Source organism: Bombina bombina, chromosome 2, assembly GCF_027579735.1.
Source record: "Bombina bombina isolate aBomBom1 chromosome 2, aBomBom1.pri, whole genome shotgun sequence".
Lineage (NCBI taxonomy): Eukaryota > Metazoa > Chordata > Amphibia > Anura > Bombinatoridae > Bombina > Bombina bombina.
In genome coordinates this window covers 199,221,956-199,247,315 of record NC_069500.1, presented here as the reverse complement: position 1 = coordinate 199,247,315, position 25,360 = coordinate 199,221,956, and the positions used below count along the sequence as shown (strand labels likewise).

General features: G+C 39.3%; 1 protein-coding gene across 2 annotated transcripts in view; it reads left to right on the top strand.

Moving 5' to 3' along the window:
• FCHO2 (FCH and mu domain containing endocytic adaptor 2) overlaps positions 1-25,360 on the top strand; it is a 505,609-nt gene that overhangs the window by 228,533 nt on the left and 251,716 nt on the right. The window contains exons 12-14 of one of the 2 annotated variants that reach the window (XM_053701434.1): positions 5,620-5,677; positions 14,442-14,614; positions 18,425-18,436. In XM_053701434.1, the coding sequence (XP_053557409.1) occupies positions 5,620-5,677; positions 14,442-14,614; positions 18,425-18,436 (243 nt within the window). The remainder of the gene's footprint in view (positions 1-5,619; positions 5,678-14,441; positions 14,615-18,424; positions 18,437-25,360) is intronic. The other variant, XM_053701433.1, reaches the window with a different exon arrangement.

Sequence of the window (25,360 nt, the reverse complement as noted above, 5' to 3'; positions counted from 1 at the left end):
TTAAAATTTAAAGAGACAGTAACGATTTTTATTTAAAACGTTTTTTGTGTTTTGCTGACAAGTTTAAGCCTGTTTAACATGTCTGTGCCTTCAGATAAGCTATGTTCTATATGCATGAAAGTCAATGTGTCTCCCCCTTCTAAATTATGTGATAATTGTGCTAAGGCGTCCAAACAAAGTAAGGACAGTACTGTCACAGATAATGAAGTTGCCCAAGATGATTCATCAGATGAAGGGAGTAGACATGGTTCTACATCATCTCCTTCTGTGTCTACACCAGTTTTGCCCACGCAGGAGTACTTCTAGCGCGCCAATGCTTATTACCATGCAACAATTGACGGCTGTAATGGATAACTCCATAGCAAATATTTTATCCAAAATGCCTGCATATCAGAGAAAGCGCGATTGCTCTGTTTTAAACACTGAAGAGCAGGAAGGCGCTGATGATAATTGTTCTGTCATACCCTCACACCAATCTGAAGGGGCCATGAGGGAGGTTTTTGTCAGACGGGGAAATTTCAGATTCAGGAAAAATTTCCCAACAGGCTGAACCTGATGTTGTGACATTTAAATTTAAATTAGAACATCTCCGCGCACTGCTTAAGGAGGTATTATCTACCCTGGATGATTGTTACAACCTGGTCATTCCAGAAAAATTATGCAAGATGGACAAGTTCCTAGAGGTTCCGGTGCACCCCGACTCTTTTCCTATACCCAAGCGGGTGGCGGACATAGTGAATAAGGAATGGGAGAAGCCCGGCATACCTTTTGTTCCCCCTCCTATATTTAAGAAATTATTTCCTATGGTCGACCCCAGAAAGGACTTATGGCAGACAGTCCCTAAGGTCGAGGGGGCAGTTTCTACTCTAAACAAGCGCACTACTATTCCTATCGAGGATAATTGTGCTTTCAAAGATCCTATGGATAAAAAATTGGAGGGTTTGCTTAAAAAGATTTTTATACAGCAAGGTTACCTTCTTCAAACCATTTCGTGCATTGTTCCTGTCACTACAGCAGCGTGGTTCTGGTTCGAGGAACTAGAAAAGTCGCTCAGTAGAGAGACTCCATATGAGGAGGTTATGGACAGAGTTCACGCACTTAAGTTGGCTAACTCTTTTATTTTAGATGCCGCTTTGCAAATAGCTAGATTAGCTGCGAAAAATTCAGGGTTTGCAATTGTGGCGCGTAGAGTGCTTTGGCTAAAGTCTTGGTCAGCGGATGTATCATCCAAGACAAAATTGCTTAATATCCCCTTCAAGGGTAAAACTCTCTTCGGGCCAGAATTGAAAGAGATTATCTCAGACATCACTGGGGGAAAGGGCCACGCCCTCCCACAAGATAGGCCTTTCAAAGCCAAGAATAAGTCTTATTTTCGTTCCTTTCGTAATTTCAGGAACGGACCGGGCTCTAATTCTGCATCCTCTAAACAAGAGGGTAATTCCTCACAGACCAAACCAGCCTGGAAACCGATGCAAGGCTGGAACAAGGGTAAGCAGGCCAAGAAGCCTGCCGCTGCTAACAAAACAAAATGGAGTAGCCCCCGATCCGGGACCGGATCTAGTGGGGGGCAGACTCTCTCTCTTTGCTCAGGCTTGGGCAAGAGATGTTCAGGATCCCTGGACGCTAGAAATAGTTTCTCAGGGTTATCTTCTGGAATTCAAGGAACTACCCCCAAGGGGAAGGTTCCACATGTCTCACTTATCCTCAAACCAAATAAAGAGACAGGCATTCTTACATTGTGTAGAAGACCTGTTAAAGATGGGAGTGATACACCCAGTTCCAACGGCGGAACAAGGAATGGGATTTTACTCAAATCTGTTTGTGGTTCCCAAAAAAGAGGGAACTTTCAGACCAATCCTGGATTTAAAGATCCTAAACAAATTTCTCAGAGTACCATTGTTCAAGATGGAAACCATTCGAACGATTCTACCCACAATTCAGGAAGGTCAATTTATGACTACCGTGGATCTAAAGGATGCGTATCTACATATCCCTATCCACAAGGAACATCATCAGTTCCTAAGGTTCGCCTTTCTGGACAAACATTACCAGTTTGTGGCCCTCCCATTCGGGTTAGCCACTGCTCCAAGGATTTACACAAAGGTACTCGGATCCCTTCTAGCGGTTCTAAGACCAAGGGGCATTGCAGTAGTACCGTACTTGGACGACATTCTAGTACAAGCGTCGTCTCTTTCAAAGGCAAAGGCTCATTCAGACATCGTTCTGGCCTTTCTCATATCTCACGGATGGAAGGTGAACATAGAAAAAAGTTCCCTGTCTCCGTCGACAAGAGTTCCCTTCCTGGGAACAATAATAGATTCCTTAGAAATGAGGATTTTCTTGACAGATGTCAGAAAGTCAAAACTTCTAAACGCTTGTCAAGTTCTTCATTCTATTCCTCTTCCTTCCCTAGCTCAGTGCATGGAAGTAGTAGGATTGATGGTTGCAGCAATGGACATAGTTCCTTTTGCGCAAATTCATCTAAGACCATTACAACTGTGCATGTTGAAACAGTGGAATGGGGATTATACAGACTTGTCTTCAGTGATTCAAGTAGATCAGAAGATCAGAGACTCACTCCGTTGGTGGCTAACCCAGGATCACCTATCCCAGGGAATGAGCTTCCGCAGTCCAGAGTGGGTCATCGTCACGAGCGACGCCAGTCTAATGGGCTGGGGCTCGGTCTGGGAATCCCTGAAAGCTCAGGGACTGTGGTCTCGGGAAGAGCCTCTTCTCCCGATAAACATTCTGGAACTCAGAGCGATATTCAATGCTCTCCAGGCTTGGCCTCAGCTAGCAAAGGCCAGATTCATAAGATTCCAATCAGACAACATGACGACTGCTGCGTATCTCAATCATCAGGGGGGAACAAGGAGTTCCCTGGCGATGAAAGAAGTGACCAAAATAATACAATGGGCGGAGAATCACTCCTGCCACCTATCTGCGATCCACATTCCAGGTGTGGAAAACTGGGAAGCGGATTATTTGAGTCGTCAGACATTCCATCCGGGGGAGTGGGAACTCCACCCGGAGATCTTTGCCCAGTTGACGCAACTAGGGGGCACTCCAGATATGGATCTGATGTCGTCTCTTCAGAACTTCAAGGTTCCTTGCTACGGGTCCAGATCCAGGGATCCCAAGGCGACTCTAGTGGATGCACTAGTAGCGCCTTGGACCTTCAACCTAGCTTATGTGTTTCCACCGTTTCCTCTCATTCCCAGGCTAGTAGCCAGGATCAAACAGGAGAGGGCCTCGGTGATCTTGATAGCTCCTGCGTGGCCACGCAGGACTTGGTATGCAGACCTGGTGAATATGTCATCGGTTCCACCATGGAAGCTACCTTTGAGACAGGACCTTCTTGTTCAGGGTCCATTCGAACATCCAAATCTGTTCTCCCTCCAGCTGACGGCTTGGAGATTGAACGCTTGATTCTATCAAAGCGTGGGTTTTCAGATTCAGTGATAGATACTCTGGTTCAAGCCAGAAAACCGGTAACTAGAAAGATTTACCATAAAATATGGAAAAGATATATCTGCTGGTGTGAATCCAAGGGATTCCCATGGAATAAGGTAAAGATTCCTAGGATTCTTTCCTTTCTACAAGAAGGTTTGGATAAAGGATTATCTGCAAGTTCTCTAAAGGGACAGATTTCTGCTTTATCTGTCCTACTGCACAAACGACTGGCAGTTGTGCCAGATGTTCAAGCATTTGTTCAGGCTTTGGTTCGGATCAAGCCTGTTTACAGACCTTTGACTCCTCCCTGGAGTTTAAATCTAGTTCTTTCAGTTCTTCAAGGGGTTCCGTTTGAACCTTTACATTCCGTAGATATTAAGTTGTTATCTTGGAAAGTTTTGTTTTTGGTTGCTATTTCTTCTGCTAGAAGAGTTTCTGAGTTATCTGCTCTACAATGTCCTCCACCCTATCTGGTGTTCCATTCAGATAAGGTTGTTTTGCGTACTAAGCCTGGTTTTCTACCAAAGGTTGTTTCCAAGCTACGAAAGACTTCAGACAAACTTCTTCTCTGTTTGTCGTCTATTCTGGAAAAAGGAGAGGTCAAAAAGAAACTTCTACCTCTCTTTCTTTTTGGCTTAAAAGCATCATCCGATTGGCTTATGAGACTGCCGGACGGCAGCCTCCTGACAGAATCACAGCTCACTCCACTAGGGCTGTAGCTTCCACATGGGCTTTCAAGAACGAGGCTTCTGTTGATCAGATATGTAAGGCAGCGACTTGGTCTTCACTGCACATTTTTGCCAAATTTTACAAATTTGATACTTTTGCTTCTTCGGAGGCTATTTTTGGGAGAAAGGTTTTGCAAGCTGTGGTGCCTTCCGTTTAGGTGACCTGATTTGCTCCCTCCCTTCATCCGTGTCCTAAAGCTTTGGTATTGGTTCCCACAAGTAAGGATGACGCCGTGGACCGGACACACCAATGTTGGAGAAAACAGAATTTATGCTTACCTGATAAATTACTTTCTCCAACGGTGTGTCCGGTCCACGGCCCGCCCTGGTTTTTTAATCAGGTCTGATGAATTATTTTCTCTAACTACAGTGACCACGTCACCATATGGTTTCTCCTATTTTTTCCTCCTGTCCGTCGGTCGAATGACTGGGGTGGGCGGAGCCTAGGAGGGACTATGTGGCCAGCTTTGCTGGGACTCTTTGCCATTTCCTGTTGGGGAAGAGATATTCCCACAAGTAAGGATGACGCCGTGGACCGGACACACCGTTGGAGAAAGTAATTTATCAGGTAAGCATAAATTCTGTTTTCCAAATATTTATCATCACTTTTCCAGCTAACTTAAATGGCCTTAATAGTGAAAAGATGACATGCTCTAATTTGTTAGAGCATGTAATTTTATGACTATTGACCCTGTGCTACTGTGTGTTCAACCCCTACAAGGTAGAAATGCCGACAGAAGCTATGTACTAATCGGCACTGAAATTAAATAACATAAGCAATACCATTTTTAGCATTCTGTATGATGTTTCTATGTATATTTTGGCTTATAGATGAGCATAATTTTTAAAAAATACACTATTATACAAATAAAAATTTCTTTAAAATGATTTTAAATAAAGTGAAAGTTAATACAGTTTACTGTTAAAGTTTATTAAAAAAACTTACAGCATTAGCATCATCTCAACAGTCCAGTCCATTAGCGCCATCTTTGCTAAAGAGCTATGCGAAGCCTGTCAGATGGTGCTAATGTATAAGTGTTGAGATGATGCTATTGCTGTAAAGTTTTTTTTTATGGACTTCAATAAACAGTATGTTTTAAACTGTATAAATGTAAAGTGCTTTACTTGTATTGAAACTGCTTTAAATACTCAACACCATTGGTAGTTTATATCAAGGACCGTAAGTGCCTGTCAACTATTATTCTGTATAACTATAAAACATGCATAAACGTAAAGCCTTACAGTTTTTGTATATAAGTAATGATAAAACTTACATAAAATATGTGTAAATAGGAATCAGATTTACTCTGTACCCACAGCTTAGTCTCCCATATAAATATTGAAATAATCGTGGTGCTCACAAGAAACAATAAAAGCTTTTGTCGGTTAAACGTACTAAAAAACACAAATGTATTATGTTTTGTTTTATATTTTTTAGAGTCTTCCTACAGTTGACGAAGAAGGGTTTAGTATTAAACCAGAAAACGAGGATTATATCCTTTTAACAATGTTAACACTTGTTTTCTTTCACACTCTAATGTTAACATCATATTCTTCTTATGGGACTATAAATGCATAAACATGTAAGAAGCCTTTATGGGATAAAAAATACAAATGTTTGTTTTGATTTTTGGAATGATACTTGTTTGACGCTGAAGAGCAGATGTAGGATGTGATGTCAGTGACAGGCTCTGGAACGCTGAATGGGCAGATTGGTTCACAGACTTGATGGCATGAGCAGAGTGATTGGATTTGGACTGTTATGAGGACAGTGAAAGGAAGTCCAGTGTCTGTTGTGCCAAGTTTGGTGTAATTCTTACAAATGAGATGCCAGTGAATTTACCACACAAACGTGTGTGTGTGTCTGTGTGTGTGTGTGCACTCTGCTTGTGGGGTTGAACTGCGTTTTATAGTAGGTATATTCCCTTAATTTGTGGAGTCAGTGTTTTTGTCACCTCTGTTTTAATTACTGAATTCTTTTTATATTAAGCTATTGCTACATTATTTTTATGTGTTTAATGTGTATTGGTTCAAACTTGGTGTTTTGCATGTGTTTGCTTCACACTTTGGTGCATGTTTTTTCCTGAATTAGGACTAGTATTGGTGTTTGAGGGGATGGGACTTGTGCACAAGCGAAGCTATTTTGCTTTGATATGAGAACCAGCTTTCTTCTAGGGATGCTGCTTATTGTTTCCAGCTACTGTTCCAAGGTCTCTTGTCCATCAGCTGGGTTGCATTGGCTCTTTTCACCCCTATTGCTAAGTTGTTAAATGGACTTTCTAGTTCAAAAATAACATTTTCTTTCATGTAATTAGCAAGAGTCCATGAGCTAGTGACGTATGGGATATACATTCCTACCAGGAGGGGCAAAGTTTCCCAAACCTCAAAATGCCTATAAATACACCCCTCACCACACCCACAATTCAGTTTTACAAACTTTGCCTCCGATGGAGGTGGTGAAGTAAGTTTGTGCTAGATTCTACGTTGATATGCGCTCTGCAGCAAGTTGGAGCCCGGTTTTCCTCTCAGCGTGCAGTGAATGTCAGAGGGATGTGAGGAGAGTATTGCCTATTTGAATGCAGTGATCTCCTTCTACGGGGTCTATTTCATAGGTTCTCTGTTATCGGTCGTAGAGATTCATCTCTTACCTCCCTTTTCAGATCGACGATATACTCTTATATATACCATTACCTCTGCTGATTCTCGTTTCAGTACTGGTTTGGCTTTCTACAAACATGTAGATGAGTGTCCTGGGGTAAGTAAATCTTATTTTCTGTTACACTCTAAGCTATGGTTGGGCACTTTGTTTATAAAGTTCTAAATATATGTATTCAAACATTTATTTGCCTTGACTCAGAATGTTCAACATTCCTTATTATTCAGACAGTCAGTTTCATATTTGGGATAATGCATTTGAATTAATCATTTTTTCTTACCTTCAAAAATTTGACTCTTTTTCCCTGTGGGCTGTTAGGCTCGCGGGGGCTGAAAATGCTTCATTTTATTGCGTCATTCTTGGCGCGGACTTTTTTGGCGCAAAAATTCTTTTCCGTTTCCGGCGTCATACGTGTCGCCGGAAGTTGCGTCATTTTTTGACGTTATTTTGCGCCAAAAGTGTCGGCGTTCCGGATGTGGCGTCATTTTTGGCGCCAAAAGCATTTAGGCGCCAAATTATGTGGGCGTCTTATTTGGCGCTAAAAAATATGGGCGTCGCTTTTGTCTCCACATTTTGTCTCCACACAAGTCTCATTTTTCATTGCTTCTGGTTGCTAGAAGCTTGTTCTTTGGCATTTTTTCCCATTCCTGAAACTGTCATTTAAGGAATTTGATCAATTTTGCTTTATATGTTGTTTTTTCTCTTACATATTGCAAGATGTCTCACGTTGCATCTGAGTCAGAAGATACTACTGGAAAATCGCTGTCTAGTGCTGGATCTACCAAAGCTAAGTGTATCTGCTGTAAACTTTTGGTAGCTATTCCTCCGGCTGTTGTTTGTATTAATTGTCATGACAAACTTGTTAATGCAGATAATATTTCCTTTAGTAAAGTACCATTGTCTGTTGCAGTTCCTTCAACATCTAAGGTGCAGAATGTTCCTGATAACATAAGAGATTTTGTTTCTGAATCCATAAAGAAGGCTATGTCTGTTATTTCTCCTTCTAGTAAACGTAAAAAATCTTTTAAAACTTCTCTCCCTACAGATGAATTTTTAAATGAACATCATCATTCTGATTCTGATGACTCTTCTGGTTCAGAGGATTCTGTCTCAGAGATTGATGCTGATAAATCTTCATATTTATTTAAAATGGAATTTATTCGTTCTTTACTTAAAGAAGTACTAATTGCTTTAGAAATAGAGGATTCTGGTCCTCTTGATACTAATTCTAAACGTTTGGATAAGGTATTTAAATCTCCTGTGGTTATTCCAGAAGTTTTTCCTGTTCCTAATGCTATTTCTGCAGTAATTTCCAAAGAATGGGATAAATTGGGTAATTCATTTACTCCTTCTAAACGTTTTAAGCAATTATATCCTGTGCCGTCTGACAGATTAGAATTTTGGGACAAAATCCCTAAAGTTGATGGGGCTATTTCTACCCTTGCTAAACGTACTACTATTCCTACGTCAGATGGTACTTCGTTTAAGGATCCTTTAGATAGGAAAATTGAATCCTTTCTAAGAAAAGCTTATCTGTGTTCAGGTAATCTTCTTAGACCTGCTATATCTTTGGCTGATGTTGCTGCAGCTTCAACTTTTTGGTTGGAAACTTTAGCGCAACAAGTAACAGATCATGATTCTCATGATATTATTATTCTTCTTCAGCATGCTAATAATTTTATCTGTGATGCCATTTTTGATATTATCAGAGTTGATGTCAGGTTTATGTCTCTAGCTATTTTAGCTAGAAGAGCTTTATGGCTTAAGACTTGGAATGCTGATATGGCTTCTAAATCAACTCTACTTTCCATTTCTTTCCAGGGTAACAAATTATTTGGTTCTCAGTTGAATTCTATTATCTCAACTGTTACTGGTGGGAAAGGAACTTTTTTACCACAGGATAAAAAATCTAAAGGTAAAAACAGGGCTAATAATCGTTTTCGTTCCTTTCGTTTCAACAAAGAACAAAAGCCTAATCCTTCATCCTCAGGAGCAGTTTCAGTTTGGAAACCATCTTCAGTCTGGAATAAATCCAAGCCTGCTAGAAAGGCAAAGCCTGCTTCTAAGTCCTCATGAAGGTGCGGCCCTCATTCCAGCTCAGCTGGTAGGGGGCAGGTTACGTTTTTTCAAAGAAATTTGGATCAATTCTGTTCACAATCTTTGGATTCAGAACATTGTTTCAGAAGGGTACAGAATTGGTTTCAAGATGAGACCTCCTGCAAAGAGATTTTTTCTTTCCCGTGTCCCAGTAAATCCAGTGAAAGCTCAAGCATTTCTGAATTGTGTTTCAGATCTAGAGTTGGCTGGAGTAATTATGCCAGTTCCAGTTCCGGAACAGGGGATGGGGTTTTATTCAAATCTCTTCATTGTACCAAAGAAGGAGAATTCCTTCAGACCAGTTCTGGATCTAAAAATATTGAATCGTTATGTAAGGATACCAACGTTCAAGATGGTAACTGTAAGGACTATCTTGCCTTTTGTTCAGCAAGGGCATTATATGTCCACAATAGATTTACAGGATGCATATCTGCATATTCCGATTCATCCAGATCATTATCAGTTCCTGAGATTCTCTTTTCTGGACAAGCATTACCAGTTTGTGGCTCTGCCGTTTGGCCTAGCTACAGCTCCAAGAATTTTTACAAAGGTTCTCGGTGCCCTTCTGTCTGTAATCAGAGAACAGGGTATTGTGGTATTTCCTTATTTGGACGATATCTTGGTACTTGCTCAGTCTTTACATTTAGCAGAATCTCATACGAATCGACTTGTGTTGTTTCTTCAAGATCATGGTTGGAGGATCAATTTACCAAAAAGTTCATTGATTCCTCAGACAAGGGTAACCTTTCTGGGTTTCCAGATAGATTCAGTGTCCATGACTCCGTCTTTAACAGACAAGAGACGTCTAAAATTGATTTCAGCTTGTCGAAACCTTCAGTCACAATCATTCCCTTCGGTAGCCTTATGCATGGAAATTCTAGGTCTTATGACTGCTGCATCGGACGCGATCCCCTTTGCTCGTTTTCACATGCGACCTCTTCAGCTCTGTATGCTGAATCAATGGTGCAAGGATTACACAAAGATATCTCAATTAATATCTTTAAAACCGATTGTTCGACACTCTCTAACGTGGTGGACAGATCACCATCGTTTAATTCAGGGGGCTTCTTTTGTGCTTCCGACCTGGACTGTAATTTCAACAGATGCAAGTCTCACAGGTTGGGGAGCTGTGTGGGGATCTCTGACGGCACAAGGAGTTTGGGAATCTCAGGAGGTGAGATTACCGATCAATATTTTGGAACTCCGTGCAATTTTCAGAGCTCTTCAGTTTTGGCCTCTTCTGAAGAGAGAATCGTTCATTTGTTTTCAGACAGACAATGTCACAACTGTGGCATACATCAATCATCAAGGAGGGACTCACAGTCCTCTGGCTATGAAAGAAGTATCTTGAATTTTGGTTTGGGCGGAATCCAGCTCCTGTCTAATCTCTGCGGTTCATATCCCAGGTGTAGACAATTGGGAAGCGGATTATCTCAGTCGCCAAACGTTGCATCCGGGCGAATGGTCTCTTCACCCAGAGGTTTTTCTTCAGATTGTTCAAATGTGGGAACTTCCAGAAATAGATCTGATGGCGTCTCATCTAAACAAGAAACTTCCCAGATATCTGTCCAGATCCCGGGATCCTCAGGCGGAGGCAGTGGATGCATTATCACTTCCTTGGAAGTATCATCCTGCCTATATCTTTCCGCCTCTAGTTCTTCTTCCAAGAGTAATCTCCAAGATTCTGAAGGAATGCTCGTTTGTTCTTCTGGTAGCTCCGGCATGGCCTCACAGGTTTTGGTATGCGGATCTTGTCCGGATGGCCTCTTGCCAACCGTGGACTCTTCCGTTAAGACCAGACCTTCTGTCACAAGGTCCTTTTTTCCATCAGGATCTGAAATCCTTAAATTTAAAGTTATGGAGATTGAACGCTTGATTCTTGGTCAAAGAGGTTTCTCTGACTCTGTGATTAATACTATGTTACAGGCTCGTAAATCTGTATCTAGAGAGATATATTATAGAGTCTGGAAGACATATTTCTTGGTGTCTTTCTCATCATTTTTCTTGGCATTCTTTTAGAATACCGAGAATTTTACAGTTTCTTCAGGATGGTTTAGATAAGGGTTTGTCTGCAAGTTCCTTGAAAGGACAAATCTCTGCTCTTTCTGTTCTTTTTCACAGAAAGATTGCTATTCTTCCTGATATTCATTGTTTTGTACAAGCTTTGGTTCGTATAAAACCTGTCATTAAGTCAATTTCTCCTCCTTGGAGTTTGAATTTGGTTCTGGGAGCTCTTCAAGCTCCTCCCTTTGAACCTATGCATTCATTGGACATTAAATTACTTTCTTGGAAAGTTTTGTTCCTTTTGGCCATCTCTTCTGCCAGAAGAGTTTCTGAATTATCTGCTCTTTCTTGTGAGTCTCCTTTTCTGATTTTTCATCAGGATAAGGCGGTGTTGCGAACTTCTTTTGAATTTTTACCTAAAGTTGTGAATTCCAACAACATTAGTAGAGAAATTGTGGTTCCTTCATTATGTCCTAATCCTAAGAATTCTAAGGAGAAATCATTGCATTCTTTGGATGTTGTTAGAGCTTTGAAATATTATGTTGAAGCTACTAAGTCTTTCCGAAAGACTTCTAGTCTATTTGTTATCTTTTCCGGTTCTAGAAAAGGCCAGAAAGCTTCTGCCATTTCTTTGGCATCTTGGTTGAAATTTTTAATTCATCTTGCCTATGTTGAGTCGGGTAAAACTCCGCCTCAGAGGATTACAGCTCATTCTACCAGGTCAGTTTCTACTTCCTGGGCGTTTAGGAATGAAGCTTCGGTTGATCAGATTTGCAAAGCAGCAACTTGGTCCTCTTTGCATACTTTTACTAAATTCTACCATTTTGATGTATTTTCTTCTTCTGAAGCAGTTTTTGGTAGAAAAGTACTTCAGGCAGCGGTTTCAGTCTGAATCTTCTGCTTATGTTTTTCATTAAACTTTATTTTGGGTGTGGATTATTTTCAGCAGGAATTGGCTGTCTTTATTTTATCCCTCCCTCTCTAGTGACTCTTGTGTGGAAAGATCCACATCTTGGGTAATCATTATCCCATACGTCACTAGCTCATGGACTCTTGCTAATTACATGAAAGAAAACATAATTTATGTAAGAACTTACCTGATAAATTCATTTCTTTCATATTAGCAAGAGTCCATGAGGCCCGCCCTTTTTTTGTGGTGGTTATGATTTTTGTATAAAGCACAATTATTCCAATTCCTTATTTTATATGCTTTCGCACTTTTTTATCACCCCACTTCTTGGCAATTCGTTAAACTGAATTGTGGGTGTGGTGAAGGGTGTATTTATAGGCATTTTGAGGTTTGGGAAACTTTGCCCCTCCTGGTAGGAATGTATATCCCATACGTCACTAGCTCATGGACTCTTGCTAATATGAAAGAAATGAATTTATCAGGTAAGTTCTTACATAAATTATGTTATTTACAGTGTTCTCCACAATGTTTTGCTAGCCGGGTGGCATTATGAAGTAGCTGGGTGGGGGCAGTGTAATATTTTGTAATATTATTTTATTTATAACGGTTACTTTGTCCAAAGCACAGTTTAATTGCTTAATTTTACATAAATAGATTAAATTATAATTTACTCAACAAACTTTGAAAACATTCAATTTTAGCTTATTTTAACTTAATATTGGGTTAAATTTTAGCCTGGTGGTCAGTAAATCTGCCAGGCAGTGTGTCCATTTAATAGGTCCTTGGGAGAACACTGCTCTAATTAATTAATGCCATTTGTACATTTATGACCTTATCTTACTATGTGCTTAACCCATGCAAAGGGTTTAAACTGGTAAAATCTCACTCCGGGACCACTAGCCTTATAGCTCTTGAGCAGGAAGCAGCTGCAGAGCCAATCAGGAGTGGCAGTCAAGCACCCAAACACACACACACACACTAGTTGTGGAATCAGAGCACGTAATTTATTTATTTATATTTTGCTAAGATTTGTTTGTATATATTTTGTTTGCTGCCTGCCATTTCCCAGTAGTAGTTAAGAGGGTTGTTGTCTGCCTTGGAGAGGAACAAGGTTAAAGAGACAAGCCTAGCTTGTTGTTATGATCAGAACAATAGTTTGCTTATGGTTAATACTGTATTTTGACCCCTTTGCTACTGGGGATTTTAGAGAAAAACTTGCCCAAAATACAGGAGACATTTTTATAGCATTTTTGCTATCCCTCCATTTAAACATGAATAGAGCCCTTTTTAAAAAAAAAAAAAAAATTATTTTATTTATTATTTACCTATCATAACTATATATATATATATATATATATATATATATATATATATATATATATATATATATATATATATATATATATATATGTTTATTTAATTAGACAACCCACGGTATGATCTAGGCCCAATTTGATAAATTTCATGCTACCAAATGCTAGAATATAAAAAAGAATTGTTAACGTTTTCAAAAACTTTGGGTTTCCAACTGAAATTATTTACATACCGCTTGTGCAATCATGACACAAATGATTGTAAAAGCTTCTCTGGGATCCACTTTGTTTGGAAATACCAGACATGCATTGCTTTACCATTGTGGTATTGTGATCACTCTCCAACTACTAGTGGCAGCCATCTTTGATATTGGCAGCTGCTTGCCAGTACCTACATATGTTTGTTTGTGTTTGATTTATTTATTTGTTTTTTTATTATGTCATTGCCTGTAACAGTCTGTTGATCTGCATTCATATGATAATGGAGCATAGATTGTTCTCAGTTACCATATGAAGTGAATGTCAAGTTTGATGAATCCGTGCCCGGTTTTTAAAAACCCTATCAAAAACAGGGGCACTTTCATTCATCAAACTTTACATTTCACTCGTTTTGTTAAAATACCTTTTTAATTTTTTGATAGCCGCTCCAGCGCTTCCCCAGCCCGTCGCAAGCCTCTTCATATGTTAAAAATGACGAATCCGGCTTCCTCCAATCATGTAGTTGCCTCAGACAATGATTCCCCTGGGGGGGGGGGGGGAGCCATGAATGGACGATGCCGTATTCGTCATTGGTGAAGTATGAAGTGACGAGCGGCAGGCGGGGAAATCGCTGGCGCGCCTTTCAAGATTAAAAGGTAAATATTTTAACAAAACAAGTGAAATGTAAAGTTTGATGAATGAAAGTGCCCCTGTTTTTAATAGGATTTTTAAAAACCGGCACTGATTCATCAAACTTGACATTCACTTTAACGGTTTCCTATTCCTTGTGTGCTTTGTTTTCTGTTATCTTAGGGTCTTTACAGATCAGGGAGTTTATCAAGCTTCCATGTTTAGTATAGTTTGTCAGCGTTTTGAAGTGTACAGTGCATTTATATAAAGAAATGGTAAATACACATAGCTGGAAATACATCACACTAAGGTATTTGTAATGTATTATATTTTCTGTTTTTTTAATTAATGTAAAATGTTGAATATGCATGTCTTTTATTTCCTTTTCAAATATATTATAAACCCCTGTAATTATGCTTCAGATATTAGTTTCTTTAACTGCTGCAAACATACCAAAGAAAATAATTTCTATTCCTCAAGTGATTCTGACTCTGAAGTTGAGCAAAAGAAAATCCATATAGAGATCAAACCTGTGCAGCCAAACAGTGGAACTCACCACACAATAGCCTCTTTGGATGAGCTTAAAGTATCAATAGGAAACATCACCCTTTCTCCAGCTATCTCAGTGAGTGTTCTCTTATGTTGATGTTAAATAGTATGTAAGCGGCATGAGAAAACGGAATTATTTTGAAACCGCATCTAGCAAATATAAGAGAGGCGCCTCATGTGTGCATCAGTCACCAAATAACACAAATCAGATAGAAAATGTCAAACACAGGGTACTCACATTTCCATAGAGCACCCTTATGTGCTGGTAGACGCAGGCTGGCAGTATAAAGGTGTGTCAGCTCACCTCCTCCCGACAGCTGCACGTGGTCCAGGGACAGCTCAAACACACAGTGATAAACCAAACAGTAGGCCCAACACGTGGCAATTAGGGCTTGTAAACACTGTAGTTCAAAACTGATTTATTAAAACCATATAAATTTCAAACATTAAAGTGTTAAAAACTGGTGGGTATACAAAGTCTGTACCCCCGGATATGCAACACGTTTCTCAGCAGTTATGCTGTTTTCCTCAGGGTAAAAGGTTTTTTCTTTCATAAGGTGGTGAGAGTCAACAACCCATTACAAATGGGATTCACTTACTAGCCACTAGGAGGCAACGATTCCCAAAACTCTCGAGTACTTCATCTCTCCCATATCACTGGTATGCCAGTTTTAAACATTGCCTCCGAGAAGGTGGGTGGAGAATTGAGATGCTCTTCAGTTTTTCCATTAGAGGGGGTTTCTCAGACTGATTTGAGACCCATTTCCCCCCTCGGAAAGCTGCTATTGAGAGACACAAGATTGAAGTATGGGGCAGTGACACAATTGCTCCTGTCAAAGGAAATAGTCCATAGCCTCTTCCTGTTGGGTTGTCAATATACTCATTTATATCCTCAACTGTAATGTGCTCAGTACTGGATAGGCTGTCTACTTACAGCAGTCATATCTGCAGCTGTTGAGTACAGTGGATGGAGTGCTTGTCAGGTAAGTATCATTTTAGCACTAGTTTTTTATGCCACATCATACCCGGGGGATGTAAAAACAGCAGACATCTACACCTTGGACCCTATGCAGGTTCAAGGTTTTATTTTATTTATAATGACTAGGAGAGCAATGGAGACCTCTGAATCATGTATACACTTTATTATGTCAGTGTATGTGCTTTTCTGTGTTAACAAAGATTATGCTCGAGATACTCCAATCATAACCCAGGGAGAATGGCTACAACCTTGCCCTGTTTACACTGTTGATTCCTATTAGTATAAGGGGGTTAAACAGATAGTCTTGCAAAATTAAACGCTCATGATTCAGATAGTGCATGCAATTTTAAGCAACTTTCTACTTTACTCCTATTATCAATTATCAATTTTAGGACTAAATTAGAAAGTTGCTTTAAATTGCATGCACTATCTGAATCATGAGCGTTTAATTTTGACTAGACTATATCTATAATGTTTAGTGACCTTTCTCTATCATGGAGAAGGTGGTCACTTCTTTTTTGTTGCACTTTTTTCCCCCCAAAAAGCAGCACTTGAGAGCTCGAGCTTGCCTGTCGTTTTTTTGTACGTACTTGCTTGTTCTATTACAGAAGGGAGGCTGATCCACATCCTGTGCAAAGCTCACGATGATTAGTTAGCGCTGGTAGATTTAGCTGGGAAGCAGTTGAAAAATGTTATCGCCAATAAGGAGTACACCTTCATTTTTTACATACCTTATGAAAGAAAACAAAATGTATGCTAACCTGATAAATTAATTTATTTCATGGTAGTTAGAGTCCACAAGCCCCACCTAATTTTTTATGGATAAGAAAATGTTTTTGGTGATAGTTTTCTATTTCCCCTGCTTTCCTTTCATACCTATTCTCCTTACTTGGCTATACGTTTAACTGGCATACCAGTGAAGTGGAGGAGATGAAGTACTATTGAGAGTTTTGGGATACTTTGCAGCCTCCTAGTGGCAAGGAAGTGAATCCATGTATAATGGATCGTGAACCCTCACCAACATGAAGTAAATTAATTTTAGGGAGGGGGGTGGTATGTGCAAGAGTTGAGCAGATAAAAATATGGAGGGAGAAGTTTTCAGTGGAATCTCAGAGGGATCAAAAAGGAGAAAGAGGGATAATGCAGATTTACTTTTAAAATGTATAGTGATTTAATTGAGATTTTGAAATAAAATATTTTCATGATAAAACGAATTCAAACTGAATGATTACAATGTAGTAAAGACAGAAGGATTTGTCCGGTTTTGCTAAATAATAATAATAATATATATATATATATATATATATATATATACAGGTATACCTCACTTTACAGCGCTTCACTTTACAGCGATTCGCTAATACAGCGCTTTGTGGAGCTGAAGTTGAACCTCCAAGGATTTTGAAACAGTGCTATAATCATCGTGAGATTGCTAGAAAAGTGAATGGCACCATTTTGTTATGCTTAGTTCACTCTGTTTATAGCATTGCAGTGCAATCTGTGTCTCAGTGCAATAGTCTGGCAAATTTTACTACAGTAATTGTCACAATTTTACAGGTACAGTATTTATTGAATACTAATTGAATACTGTGCTGTGCTAGTGTTAAACTAAACATAGCACTATTGCACCCCTAATATATGTTAGTTCAAACATGTTTTCAGGATTTTAAACACTGAAAAGAAAGCTAAAACTGCCTTGTTTCACTTTAAGGCGGTTTTCACTTTACAGCGGGGCTCCGGTCCCTAACCCGCTGTATGATCGGGGTATACCTGTATATATATATGTATATATATATGTATATATATATGTATATATATATATATATATATATATATATATATATATATATATATATACACAAACAATTAAAAGACCACTAAACGCAATAGAATAAATGTATAATAACTATAAAAAGCAGAAGCACTTAGTTTGAATACACGTATTTATATATATATATAAAATCTCCTAACAAAATACACTTACAAATGGTCTACAAATACATCATAAGTTATATGCGTAGTCCATTCTTTGGATCTCATTATCTGTATTTACGAAAGCCCAGTGGAGTGTTGTATAGTTAGAGGAGGCCAGAAATCAGCAGCTGTTTTTAAAATTAAAGGGACAGTAAACATACATTGCTGTTGTTTTGCAATAGAATAACATATCGGCCAATTTTAAACATTCTTAAAGCCAATTGTTTGCTACAGTTGTTTTTCAAACTCCACCCACCACTTGCTTAATTTGGACGAACCAATCTCTAATCTGGGCTTGAGTCTGCGGACAACAAAGTTAGCAATGGTTATAATATTAGTATAAAGTAAGTTGTTTTTGCAGTTGTTATCAGTAAAAGCCAATTAGGGCAAAATATATAGCAGCGTTCGCCTTATAAGGTTAGCAAGGTGAACTTCAGGTTTAGAAAATTAGAAAATCTTTTCAGAACTAAATCCATGAAAAGGGAGCAAAAATAAAGCATTTTGCACAGTTGTTTTAAGGTCAAGTTGTTTACTGTCTCTTTAAGGGGGGAATATATTAGTGTCCCTATAAAGATCAGATGATGCCTGAAAGAAATTCACAGAAAGGTGTATACAACTGTATTGTGTCAGGTAGCAACTTGGCATATACCACATCCTCAACAGGTGGCATATACCACAAAGGACAAGGGATTGTTTATTATAATGATAGTTTTCATGAGCACGCTTAATTTTCCTCTGTCACTTCCGCATTCTGGTTTCCCATTTCTTTCTTTCACCTACATTTCCAGAGTTTACTGTATGGTTTGTTTTATATACATATTTCACCCTGAACTTTAACCCTGTTAAACTGGTAATATGTGAAAAAGTTTCAATTCTAATGTATTGTACTGTTCTCCTCCCCCATGCCTTCTCCGTGTGCTATGCTGACTACAGAGACAAAGTCCGGTGAGTCCAGTAAATGATTTACAGTGCAGTAAATGCTTGTTGAATTATTAATGCATATAGCAGGCATTGTTTGTGTATGTTTGCGTGTGTATATTACATGGGAAATCACAACAGGAATTCAACTATCACCAGCTAAAAAGGATGTTTCAAGCCTAGAGAAGCCACTAGACTCAGCTGTGTTTTCCATCCAATATGAGGTGAAAAAAGGCTGAAAAGCAAATGTTTTTAATACCTAGTTGATTTTATTAATATTTTAGGAAGACTACTGGCAATGTTGGCTTCCTAATATAATGCAAAAAAACAAAAAAGATAGACTATAAATATATATATATATATATATATATATATATATATATATATATATATATATATATATATATATAGTTCCGATGTAAACAAATAAGTTAAAAAGTGAAATCACGCGATTGTTCATGTGATCACGTGATTTCAATGATGGGATTGTGTCTGAGGGAAGTGCCTATGACGCTAGGCACGCCCTCCAGCTCGCAATCCTATTCGGGAAGCGCCTTTGGCTTCAGTACAGCCAAAAGGTTAGGATGTTCTATGCCATCCTAAGGGAGTTAAAGCCCAGTGCGATTTGGACGGCATAGAACGTCCTAAGGGCGGGAAGGGCTTAAGGATCAGATAAGTAAACATTGCCCTTATTAAAAGCCCAGTACTTTTATTGCGACTCTATAAAACAAAAACTGTGTTTGGTACATAGATATTTTATATAGGTTAAAAAAAAATGCCTTGAAACCTCTAAACTCTATTAAGTATGAGGTTAAAGTTAATAACCCTTAAATGTATACTGCAAAAATAAATAATAATAATGAAAAAAAAATAGTATTAGAAAAGAAGTTGTTGGATAAAAAAAAGTCCTGAGTTCTTCCTGGTGGTCTAGTGTGCAGGATGTATGGCGTCCTTGTTTGCCAGTGCTCACACGTGAAACTGGAAGTGACATCACTTTCTCGCGGTACCTTACACATTTCATGGGTTACTGATCTGCTTCATCAGCGGTTTATATTTAAATTATATCCATAATTTGCAGTTTTAGTGCCATTTTTTGTTTGTCATAGTATCCTATTAGATTTATGACTGACGCACAACTCTAAACTTACCTTTTGACATTGATATAATTTTTTTCGTCTATCAAAATCTTGTGAAGCTGTCAAAGTAACTTTGAGAGCTTGTACTGTAATTGTACTATTAATAAACAAACTCCCCCTGACATAAAGCAACTTGTAATTACAAGACTTTAATGTTGTCTTGCAGTAGATTAATATGTCAGCTGAATGTTATAATTTTAAGAACAGTTTAACACTTGTTTGAGGCAATTGTTTTTCAAGGGCAAAACTCGCCCTCACCACCTTATTTGTATGAGCCAATCCAGACTTGTTATTGTTAGTAAAATCTGCATTGCCTTGTAGTACATTAACTTGTCACCTCTGCTGAGATCAATGAGGAACTTATATGTAGCAGGGTTAGGCTTGTGAAGTTAAAGGGACATGAAACCCAAAGGTTATCGCTTATGATTGAGGTAGAGAATACAATAAAAAAAAAATGTAAAGTTTACTCTTCTCGTAGTATCCTTTGTTGATGGAGCAGCCATGCACCACTGGGATGTTAGTCAATAACAGTAGGCATATATGTGCTGCCACAGAATCAGCAGCTAGCTCCCAGAAGTGCATTGCTGTTCCTGAGCCTACCTAGGTAATCTTTTCAACAAATGATACCATGAGAACAATGCAAATTAGACAATATAAGTAAATTGGAAAGTTGTTTAAAAATACATTCTTTATCTGAATAATGAAAGTTTAATTTTGACTTGAATTTTTTTTGTGTAAGTTTTTTGTTTTTCTTGACATTGTGCATAAATAGTCAGTTTGTATTACAACCATAAAGTTTTTATATGGGGAACAAAATAAAGAAAAATGAAGAGTTAACAAGATATATAACAAAAATAGAGCAATACCTTGTGAGATCAAACTAGAAATGATTGCCAAACTAAAAAAAAGGTGAAAGGAGCAGAAGTAGAGATAGGAAGTTATGATCTATTATAGAAATTACTTTAAATATATTGAATAAAGTCAGCAAACAACTTCTAAGGTCAAGAACAACTCTTACACCACATTATAGGGCAGAACTGGATGTAACAATAGCATATGGTTAACACAAAAAGAAAACGCAGCATGCTACTGGCTCCATAAAATATATTTTTAAAGTGATGGTAAATTTCAGTCTATAAGAATGTTGCAATGAAAAATCTATTAGTTTGCAAGTAAAACCACAATTTTTTTTAAGTGTGTGTGTATATACAGTATATATATATATATATATATATAATATATATATATATATATATATAATAAAAGATTTATAATCCTAGTTGGTATTGCCGGTTCCTCCGCCCGCATTCATTTCCTCTTTTGGCTGGGCTGTAAAGCAGTCACATCCACTCTCTACATAGGCTTTCTAAGGGCTGGACTTCAAGATTGTCATATGACACACACGTTGATTGGATGTTCACTGGAATTGTGATAAAAAAGTGGGCCGGCATAAACTTGCAATAGGAGCATTACTCTATGCACTAATTTAACCCTTTCACAGATGGATTAAAAACAAAAAAGGTACACCCATACTTGTTTTATTGGCAAAGATTAAATATATTGCATTTGATTAGTTAAGGTTTACCATAACTTTAAGTGTGAAACCACATATCTACACCAAAATTAGTGAGCGCTCAACTAAAGCTGATAAAAGGGGTCTTGAATTAATTATGGCAGATGCTTCTGCCAAGAAGGTGGTTAGAATCTCATCGGTGAGTCTTGTGGATTTCAAGTCCATAAGCATGGAGTCCAGTATTTTACGTGTGATGCCTATCGTTCTCTCCCATGAGCCACCCATGTGGGAATAATGAGGAGTATTGAAAATCCATCTACAGCCCTTTTCAGCTAAAAGGTCTTGAATTGGCCTAGAGTTGAGATGTAACTCTCGACAGGCTCCAACGAAATTAGTTCCACAGTCAGATCTTAATGTTTTGACTGGTCCTCTGATGGCAAGGAATAGCCTTAGAGCATTTATGAAACTTGAGGCATCCATATATTCTATTACTTCAATGTGTACTGCACGCACACTCATGCAAATGAACAGCACTGCCCATCTTTTGCTATTTGCTTGGCCACCTCGAGTTCTGCGGGCTATTACCATCCATGGTCCAAAGACATCCAATCCAACATGAGTGAAAGGTGGGTCAGTACTTCACCTGTCAGCTGGCAAATCTGACATTTGGTGTTGCTGATGTTTACCTCTTAGTTTACGGCACTGAACACAGCTATGCAGTGTAGCTGTAATCTGTCTTTTTGCTCCTATAATCCAAAGGCCTGCAGCACTTATGGCACCCTCTGTAGTGTCTACTTTGGTGCTTAACCCCTTCATGGTAGTGCCGTATAAGCAAAGTGGTGATATGATTGCGAGCAGGTATAATGAGAGGATTCTGTTCTTGACCTCCCAACTTAGCCTTGTTTAATCGTCCTCCAACCCTTAACATGCCATCATCGTCGATGAATGGGTTCAGGTTAGCCATTGGACTGTTTTTTGGTATGTCCCTCTTGTCACAGATACATTTACTTTCTGAGCCAAAGACATCCTGTTGTACACTGCATATTATGAACAGTTCACTTTCAGCAATATCCTTTGCAGAAAGAAACTCTTGGCACACATGCCAACATTGACAGTGAGCATCTGTGGGCTTTGCGTGAAAGCAGTGTGCAATATGGACTAACCTTGCAATGGTACGTACAAGCCTTGTACACTTGGAGAAACGTTTAAAGCGTTGACAGCCCAAGACCAAACTTTGTTTAGTTCTGGTGACAAGGGTTTTTACTTCAGGAAGTTCTAGAAGACTGAAGACCTCAGCTGTGGTTTCTTCTGGATGATCCAGCAGGAATTCAGGGCCTGTTGACCAAGAAGAATTTGCTAAGACACTTGCAGACACCAGCCTGGTGGCATGATCTGCAGGATTAATTTCAGATGGAACATAATGCCATTGTTTGGGCTTAGATGATTTCCTGATTCTTTCTACATGGTTGCTGACATAGACATAGAAACATTTAGTCTGGTTGTATATGTAGCCCAGAACAACTTTGCTATCTGTGTAGAACTTGACGTCATCTATCTGAATGTCTAGCTCCCGCAAAATGAAATCTGCAATTTCTACAGCTAGCACGGTCCCACAAAGTTCAAGCCTGGGAATTGTGTGTTCAGGCTTAGGAGCTAACTTAGCTTTCCCAAACAGAAACCCTATATGGGTTTGATTAGAAGAGTCTCTTACCTTGAGGTAGGCAACAGCTGCTATGGCCTCAGTCGAAGCATCTGAGAAAATGTGAAGCTCTTTTCTCTGACTTGTAGCAAGGGAAGCTGAAGTGTAGCAACATGGTATACAAATTCCATCTAAGGCATGTAGCAATTGTTTCCAGGACTCCCACCTTGAAAGCTTGTCTATTGGTAGTGGATCATACCAATCTTGAATAGTCTCTGGGAGCTGTCTCAATAGGGCTTTACCTTGTATGGTGATGGGAGCCACAAATCCCAGTAGATTGTATAGACTGTTCACCACCGACAGAACACCACGTTTGGTAAATGGCTTATCTGCAGAGCTGACTTGAAAGCCAAAGGTGTCCTTTAACAGGTCCCACCGTAGGCCCAGACTTCTCTGTACAGGTGGAATGTCCATTCCCAGATTTAAGTCTTTAAACCCTGTAGCATGGTCGCCAGGTTGAAGGCCTTCATAACACTATTTATTTGAAGCAATCTTGTGTAGTCTGAGGTTAGCCTCAGAACGCATAATTTGTGTCCTTTGGAGCAGATCTATGGCTTCTTCATCTACAGGTAAAGATTTAAGTCCATCGTCGACATAGAAGTCTCTCAACGAAGTGTCGAGCATCCACACCATACTCTTTTTCTCCATGAAGAGCAGTCCTTCGTATTCCATATGTTGCAACAGCAGGTGAAGGGCTATTTCCGAGAACATGTACCTTCATGCGGTATTCAATCATCTCATTGTCCATGTTGTTGTCACAGTGCCACAGAAACCTTAGGAAGTTCCTATGGTCTTCTTGTACAACAAAGCAATTAAACATTTGTTCAGTATCAGCAGTTATGGCAAATGGCTCTCTTCTGAACCTCATAAGTACACCTACAAGGTTGTTGGTTAGGTTAGGACCAGTGAGAAGAACATCGTTCAGGGATACTCCTTGATGCTTGGCACTGGAGTCGAACACTACCCTTATTTGTTTTGGCTTACGTGGATGATACACTCCGAAGAAAGGCAGGTACCAGCACTCTTGGAGCTTTTGAAGTGGTGGAGCTGGCTCGGCATTGTCAAAGATTCTTTTCATAAAGGCAATGGAATGGTCCTTCATTTCAGGCCTGTTCTTTAGTGTTCGTTGAAGTGAGTTGAATCTGGATAATGCCTGTTCTCGATTGTTTGGGAGTTTGACCCTTGCAGCACGAAAAGGCAATGGTGCAACCCAGTTGTTAGACTTGTCCTTGAAGAATTCTTTGCCCATTACTTTGATTAATTCTCTGTCTTCAACTGACAAGGCTATTTTGTTGTCATCACTTATAGTACAAAACACTGTGGTACCCAGATTGTCATCACAAAGTATAGGAGTAACATCAGGTATTTGGATGATGTCAGGAGGCTTCTCCCTTAGTTCATAATGTAAGTTTTGAAGGAGTGGATCTCAGATGACCTACGCATACTATTCAAGCATACATCGCCCACTATCACCCAGCCTAGATCAAGTCTTTGTGCATAAGGGGCATCGTCGGGTCCATCGCACTGCTCGCGTACTTTATGTACTCTGAGAATGTCTCTTCTTAGCAGGACCAAGATTTCTGCATTCATGTCTATTGGCGGAATCTCATCAACAAGTTGCCTTAAGTGAGGATGGTGATATGCAGCCTCTGGCATAGGAATCTCTTCCCTTTCGTCTGGTATCTGATCACACTCGACTAATGTTGGTAGGGGTATGCCTTTGTTTCCTTTAATATGAGAGACCATGAATCCATCGGCCCTTCTGCCGAAGGCCTCTACACGACCAGAACAGGTTCTGAGAGTATACGGTGTTGCATGACCCTCTATGCCGAAGATCTCAAAGAATTTAGGCTTTACCAGGGATCCGTTGCTATGTTCATCTATTATAGCATACATCCTATCAACTTTCTCAGGTTGATCCTGTGGGTAAATCTTGACTAGGCATACCTTGGCACAGCATTTGTGGTCTAAGCCTTCTCCACAGACTTATGTGCATGCAGAGGAAACACTCGCTTTGAATGGAGCATGAATTTGTTGCTCCCCACCATGAATTGAGAGAGGGGAGGAGGCAGTTAGCTGCTGTGGGTTGTCTGGAAGTGGAGTAGGATGCATAGCTGTAACGTGTCTGTCGCTACTGCATTCTGTGCACTTGATGACAACTTTACAGTCTTTAGCAAAGTGACTATAAGAAGCACAACACCTGTAGCATACTCCAAGTTTCTGGAGAATCTCCCTGCGCTCTTGTAAAGTCTTTGCCCTAAGCCCACGACATTTCTTAAGAGGGTGAGGCTTCCTGTGAATAGGGCACTGACGATTGGGGTCTTTATCCCTTTCGCCCGAGTCACTCTGGTGTGCAGGAGAGGATACGGGTGGTGAGATGTCTGTCCTTTTAACAGATATTGCTCTATTGAAGTCTCTTTGTTTAGCTGCTGTGTTATCATACCTTGATGATGTTGGTGAGGATGATGAGGCAGGCAAGTTGGGTTCGCTGAAGCTGGGATCGTTTCTCATCCAGGCTTGATCGCTGATGAACCTTCAAAAATTTGAGAATGGAGGAAAAGATACGTTATAGTCTCTTTTGTATCTTGAGCCCTGTTGCACCC